Source organism: Penaeus monodon, chromosome 4 (assembly GCF_015228065.2).
Source record: "Penaeus monodon isolate SGIC_2016 chromosome 4, NSTDA_Pmon_1, whole genome shotgun sequence".
NCBI classification, from domain to species: domain Eukaryota; kingdom Metazoa; phylum Arthropoda; class Malacostraca; order Decapoda; family Penaeidae; genus Penaeus; species Penaeus monodon.
The window spans coordinates 31,252,960-31,259,949 of NC_051389.1; the positions used below are offsets into that span (position 1 = coordinate 31,252,960).

The window sequence follows — 6,990 nt, forward strand, 5'->3', positions numbered from 1 at the left end:
CGTCATGTTTGCCCAAGGTCCTTCATGTAACACATGTTTCAGCACAGAGACAAAAACCCACTGGCGTAGAAATTTTATTTTTCATATGTAACCTATGTGCATATTATATGTATATATAATATATCTATATATATGTAATAAGTGATATATGATAGATAGATATAGATGATATAACACATACATCTTAGCATTAATATATATTATATGCTATTATTATATTATATACTATATTATATTATATTATAATACTATATATTGATATATAATATAATATAATATATATTTAGTTTATTCTATTTTACATGCCACACGTCTGTATGTGTACACATTCTGTTGTAGTTAGAAAATATTAATTAGGCTTTGTCACATGATTTATTTACTCTCTTTCATTGGCATGGTGTAGATAGAAACTAAAACTCATTTACATTTGTCTTTAAGTCAATCAAATGTCAATTTAATTGGACTTTGGATGGCGTTGTATATGTTTAAGTTTTGGAGCATATAATATATATATATATATACAGTACAAACGTGCTTTTCGATTTATTCATGGACGAATACCTTTCTTTTGTTTTCGAGATTATAATAGTTTTTTTCTATACTCGATAGCAAAAGCTCAGTTCGATCACAACAGTTTCTTTTATCAATAAATATCCTGTGGATCCGAGTCAGGCCACGACCCTTGACTGTCCGTCTAGGTGCTGACGTTGCATGATTTGCAATATATGGCAGAATTCCGAAAGGTGGCTGTTTTCATTAAGATTTTGTTCTTGTGACAATACTAAACTACTGTCTTTAATTTCGTGTGGAATAGCAGGCGTGAATTTAATGAAACAATTACTGATTCTTCATATCACGGATATCCAACACGTGGTTGAGTCGAGATAGATGATGACAGAAGCAGTGCGGACTAGCAATCTAATGGGAGGGTGTACGGGGGGAGGACGTGTGCAGGGGGTGGGCGGATGTCGGTGCCCGAATTTAAATAAGATTTTTTTTTCAATATTTTGCCCAACTGAAACAATTTAATCACCAGCTATTGTTTCTTCGTGACCTGAGGAGACTGAACGTCACTGATTTGAGTTTACAGCCGTCAACTCTATAGAAATACACTGGTTGTGTGATTTGTTCAAGCACCCGACGCGACTGCAACATGGACGAGTCATCATTAATCGTTGTAGTAACACAAAGACGTGCGTCGTTTGAGAAAGTTGCACAATTACTTATATCAACATGATTATGCTATAATGAATTTACATATATATTGGAAATATACATATAAATATTCTCTCTATATGTATATTACATATTTGTCTATAACGTATGTATACAGTATATATGTATATATACATATATACATACACACACACATATATATATATATATATTTAAATATGTATATATATATTTATATGCATGTATATGTCCATATATTTCATTTGCAGTGCTCTTTTTGAGAGAAAGGCAATGAATGGTAATGATCGCTTCAGCAGTGTGCTAATGAGTCACTGAAATGCCAACGTGTGGCTAAGTATGGTTCTGACTGGAAGTTTTTCCCCGTGTTTAAAGTGTGGTGGAACAGGTTGGCGACCTTATGAGAACTGGGGGGGACGTAGCTCCTGTGACCTCAGGCATCTGCGGCCTAGTGACCCCCAGATCATGAAGACCTTGATTTCAAGTCTTAGACACTTCAAGCAAAGCTGATTCAGTATCACATCTGACGTATTAGCTGTGGTTTAATTCTCTTTTCTCTGACCACATCAGTTAGGATCTAAAGGAAAGTAAGAAGAAAATGTATGTTTTTTGGGCCATAAATTGTATGGAATTGTTTATTCCAAGACTAAATTGGATCATTAAAACATTCTGGTGCCTTGAAAACGTATCATGTGGCCACAAGAGGACTGGTGACATCAGTTGATGACGTCAGGCACTTCCTCGCCGGCAAGAGCGCGCATATATAAGCTAGCAAGCACATCCAAGTGCACCTCACACCTCTTGTTGCTTGCGCCACGAAGAGTCGTTGTATCACGACACAGGTAAGCCCTGAGTATGTCTGGTCACTTATCGGGACTGGACTTGAATTCGTGCATTTTAGTATCGATGTATGTTTTGTGCAGGACGCTTAATAGATAGGTCTTTGATCTGGATTAGCAACAACATTCACTCGCGCTAGAGAGGTTACAGTCACGAAATCTATAACCCACATAGCCTCCGGGCTAGTACAATGGTAATGTGTCGGCCTCTCATCCGAGGGGTCGGCGGTTCGCGCCCCGCCCAGGCGCGAGAAGTTGCAATTGTCGCCTGGAGGTCACTGCTGTGGCTGGGCACCACGGCGGGTAACGACTAGGTTCAGCCGAGTCAGCACCAGCTGACACACGTGAGCGAGTCGGCATTAGTCGACACAGGTCGAGCTCCCCTCATGGCATAACCCGGGCGAGTCTAAGCTTCGCATATCGGACTTAACCTTATCCTTATAACCCACAGACTTACCACCATGAAGACGCTGACGATCCTGTTGCTGGCGGCACTCGCTGTAGTCGCGAGCGGAATGGATCACGACAAACATAACGAAATCCACAACGCTCTTCATGAAGGTGCGTCAGTCATCGGCTAACACGATGAGCAAATATTCGAAGCAGAAAGGATCACCTGCGAATGACTTTAGCTTTTCCTTCTGGATAAATTTATATTTTCCATGACTTCCTTTGCAGCTAAACAAATATGCATGGAGATTCTGATGCCATCCGAAGAAGAAATGAGTAGCATGAAAGAAAAAATGAAGGAATGCCTCGGAAATGAGGGCCACGCCCATTTGAGTAAGCTTTTATTCGTTTTTACCTCTCTAGTCGAAACAAAAATGGAGGATATGTTAACAGCAATTTCTTTTATATTTCTCAAGCAGACATTAATGTCATTGATCATTGATGAGATTTTCCTGCGGACTAGTTACTGATCGCCTTTCTTTGGCCTTGGTCAGCTTCACACCCTGCCTTGGCTTCTGACATGATTCCCAACCTGAAGCACGCTTTGTGCTTCCGCGAAGAACTCAAAGCTATCACGGCCGAAAGCCGGAGAAAAGTGTCGATATGCGCCTTACAAGATCTTGGAGTCCTGGTACGTGCTTCTTTACTCACGAGTTAAGTGCGAAATATTCGCATTCAGTTTCAGTATATACTTAAACTAACTTCGCTGCATCATGCTGTGTTCTTTTAGAGGAATGCTCTGTTGTCTTTTCCTTCAGGATGGTGAGGTGCTCAATGTACCTAAGGTCATGGAAATGCTGTGGACAAAGATTAATGCAACACAAAATTCAGAAGCAAGAGAGTTCTTAACAAAAGCCATTTCCGAGTTGCCTGAGCTGCCCAGACAACCTGACGTTGAGTATTAGGAGTGTATTTCTTGAGTCGACACTTTTGTTAAATATTGTGTTCACATTTGTTTTCAATGCAAGTTCTTTTTTCTCACCCGAGCTCCTTCTGCCTTTCAGATGCTACATTTCATCGAGGTCAAGAAGTCCCTCATGCACTCCTGCGTCATGAACATGGCTATGAACATAGCCGAAGAGGCACTAACAAGGAACTGTCCTGGCCAAAACTGACCTTATTCATGAATGTCTTCAAAAGCATTGAGTTTGTGAAATGGGATCCCTGGCTATTGAGTTGATGTTCTCTTAGAATGATACCCTGATAAGGCAACACATGTATTCCAAATTAAAGAGTGCAGCATATATATATTCCTCCTTCATGATTTGATACCTTCATAAGTAGGTATTCCATACTCTGGCTAAAACGATTGGCAGTTTTGACATCCTCCAAGAATGATACCCGACACAGCATCACAGTAAAACTTAGATGCAAATAATTCCCAGCTGCGGACCCAGATCGGAAAGGCATTCACTCGGGTTGACGGCGTCCGATTCCCAGGGGAAAGCGCAAAGGAAGGCATCGTCCGAAGCAAGGTAGTCTGAAACAGGGAGCTCTACTCCGTCTTGAAGAAATCCCAGCTGGTAACTTCCAAGTTAAGCCCCACCTTGTTGCCTTTATGAAATACAATATATATATATATATATATATATATATATATTTTAAATATATTATATATTTTAAAATATATCCTATAAATATATCTATACATAATATCTAATATATATATATCAAATAAATTGCGGTTTCGTTTATTTTTACTCATTGTTATTAGAAATACGCTGAAAAACCCTTTACATAAAATATCTCAAAGATGACATGGTCAATTAAAGAGCGAGTTAATCACATCAATTTTAGCCAATGACATATGCTCTGAGATATCAGATAGCAAAATACATAATTAATTGATATGTTATAATTACAGATATAAACATTTTTTTGTCCTTACTATGTGTAATGCATATACATGTATATATATAGGCGGGCGAGGGGCTGCGAGAGCGGGCTAAGGGCGTACGAAGGGCGGGCGAAGGGAAGGGGGCGAGAAGCGGGTGAGGGCGTGGGAGGCGGGCGAGGGCGGGCGAGGGCTTTGGAAGGCGGGCGAGGGAGGGCGAGGGCGTGAAGGCGGGCGAGGGCGGGGGAAGGCGGGCGAGGGCGGGAGAAGGAGGGCGAGGGCGGGCGAGGGCGTGAGAAGAAGGGCGAGGGCGGGCGAGGGCGGGCGCGGGCGCGCGTGCCCGTACGTCTCCCCGATGGCTCCCATCAGAGCTCTGGCTATATATTTTCACGCCATTCTGGATCTTTTAGCAATTATTTGATATATATTGTGGCTTCCAAGAGGATTTATGGGACAGTCTGTCATGCTGAAATTGTTGTCGCTTTCAGAAGAATGTGTGCGGCGCCGCCTCGAGCTGGACTGAAGCTTGGGCCGCTTTAGCGATCGGAAGGCTTACCCGACCAGTTTATTCTTATTACTAGTATTTTTATTATTGTTCTTGTTCTCGTTCTTGTTCTTGTTCTTGTTCTTCTTGTTATTATTACTATTATTATTATTATTATTATTATAATTATTATTATTATTATTATTATTATTATCATGATCATTAAAATTATTATTATTATTATCATTATTATTATTATTATCATTATTATTATTATTATCATTACTATCATTATCATTATTGTTAATATTATCATTATTGTTATTATTATCATTATCATTATTATTATCATTGCTAACAGTAGTAGTAGAAGTAAACGTTTTAGTGTGAATGGTAACACACAAAGCCCACGATGCACAAACGAGATTTACTGAAAATGAGGCAACAGTTTCGAAATCCTCTTGGACTTCATCTTCAGGTCAGGAGAGGAAAGGGCGACTCAGGAGTATATTTGGGAAGAGGAGAAGCAACGTGGTAAACACAGGGTAAGTAAGGACAGGAAAAGGAAGCGAAGGAAGGTCTGGTCAAGTTGAAGGATCAGGCGATCCGTTGAATGATGTCTCCCCGATCGGCAACCCCGTTAGCATCCTGCTTTTCGGAGGCAAAATTTTGCCAAAGGTTCAAGGTCATCAACCCTCGCCACCCCCCACTTCTATGAGTTAACCAAGACCCATATGCCGAGCGTGCCTCTGCTCCCCATCATCTCCTCCCTTGGATCTGTGACGCACCCAATTGCGTCCTGGTTGGCACAGTCTCTCACTTTACCCTTCTTCTTCTTATTCTTATTATCATTATCGTCATAATTCGCCACTTTTAAGACTTCATCTTCTCTTTCCGTGGTATCTTGTCGTCAACCATGATGAGCTTGGATGTCGACTCCTTGTTCACCAACGTTCTACTTTATGGCGTCCTCGCTTTCAAGAGGAAGCTCCTTCTCGAGGATCGTCATAATTCGCCACTTTTAAGACTTCATCTTCTCTTTCGTTGTCCCCCTCGCCCACGGATGTCTTCCTCCAGTTGATTCGTCTGTGTGTGGAACTATTCCTCTTCCTTTTCAGAAATCTGTGTTGTGGGTTCACCTCTCTCTCCTTTCTGGCAAATCTGTTCAGGGATTATTTTTAGCCTGAGCTTCTGCCTTCGATCTCCCTTCGTCCTTCGGTTTGGCTGAGGTATGTCGCGGCGTTTTTGCTCGCTGGCCTCATGACCCTGCCCTGTTCTTGGGCAGGGTCATGGTGGAATGAGGGCTGACAACCAGGTCACCGCAATTCTCGCTCTTCTGACCATCTCTCTGTATGAAGTAAATTTTTGGACAGTGGAATGTTCACTGGAGCGCAAAAGTATCGGTGCCACAATGTGCGTGAAACATTTTGGACAAAAGTAGGAATTCAGTGAAAAGTTGGTGTCCGACGTACCACATTTGGTAACCCGATGTCCAGAGATGCCATACAACTACCATTACTGATATCCCTTTATACTATGGTTCACACTGATGGTTAAGTATATAGGGCTATCATTAATGCGCTTGATAATCTTGTGACGATACACCTAATGCCTCATGTGTTACGTTAACACATCAACCTACGAAAATACGCTGTGCAAAACACACCACAAACACACACACACACACACACACACACACACACACACACACCACACACACACACAAAAAAAAACACACACAACACATATATATATATATATATATATTATATATATTAATATATATATATAATATATTTCTTCTTTTAACGTAGGTTCATGCTGACCGCCGTGGGCCAGCATGATACTTAATTGTAGTTTTTCATGTTGTGATGCTCTTGGAGGAGTACGTGGGAGGGTCCCAGTTCCCTTTTTTTTTTTTTTTTTGAGAGAGAGAGAGAGAGAGAGAGAGAGAGAGAGAGAGAGAGAGAGAGAGAGAGACAGACAGAGATTTTGTACACACACACAAACACCCACACACACCCCACACAACCCACCACATACACACACAAACACCACACACACACACACACACAAATCACACACCACACAAAACACACACACACACACACACACACCCCAAAAATATATAATTATATATAGATAATATATATAAAAAATAAAATAGATTTTTACACACACACACAACA

At 40.9% G+C, this 6,990-nt stretch overlaps 1 protein-coding gene across 1 annotated transcript; it reads left to right on the top strand.

Annotated features, from left to right (window-relative positions):
* The first annotated feature begins 1,902 nt into the window (after window positions 1-1,902).
* On the top strand, window positions 1,903-3,729 carry LOC119598742. Its single transcript, XM_037948532.1, has 6 exons — window positions 1,903-2,036; window positions 2,485-2,594; window positions 2,712-2,816; window positions 2,978-3,114; window positions 3,242-3,376; window positions 3,488-3,729. The coding sequence occupies exons 1-6, from the start codon at window positions 1,918-1,920 to the stop codon at window positions 3,596-3,598; spliced, it is 717 nt and encodes a 238-aa protein (XP_037804460.1). The 5' UTR covers window positions 1,903-1,917; the 3' UTR covers window positions 3,599-3,729.
* The last annotated feature ends 3,261 nt before the right edge of the window (window positions 3,730-6,990 follow it).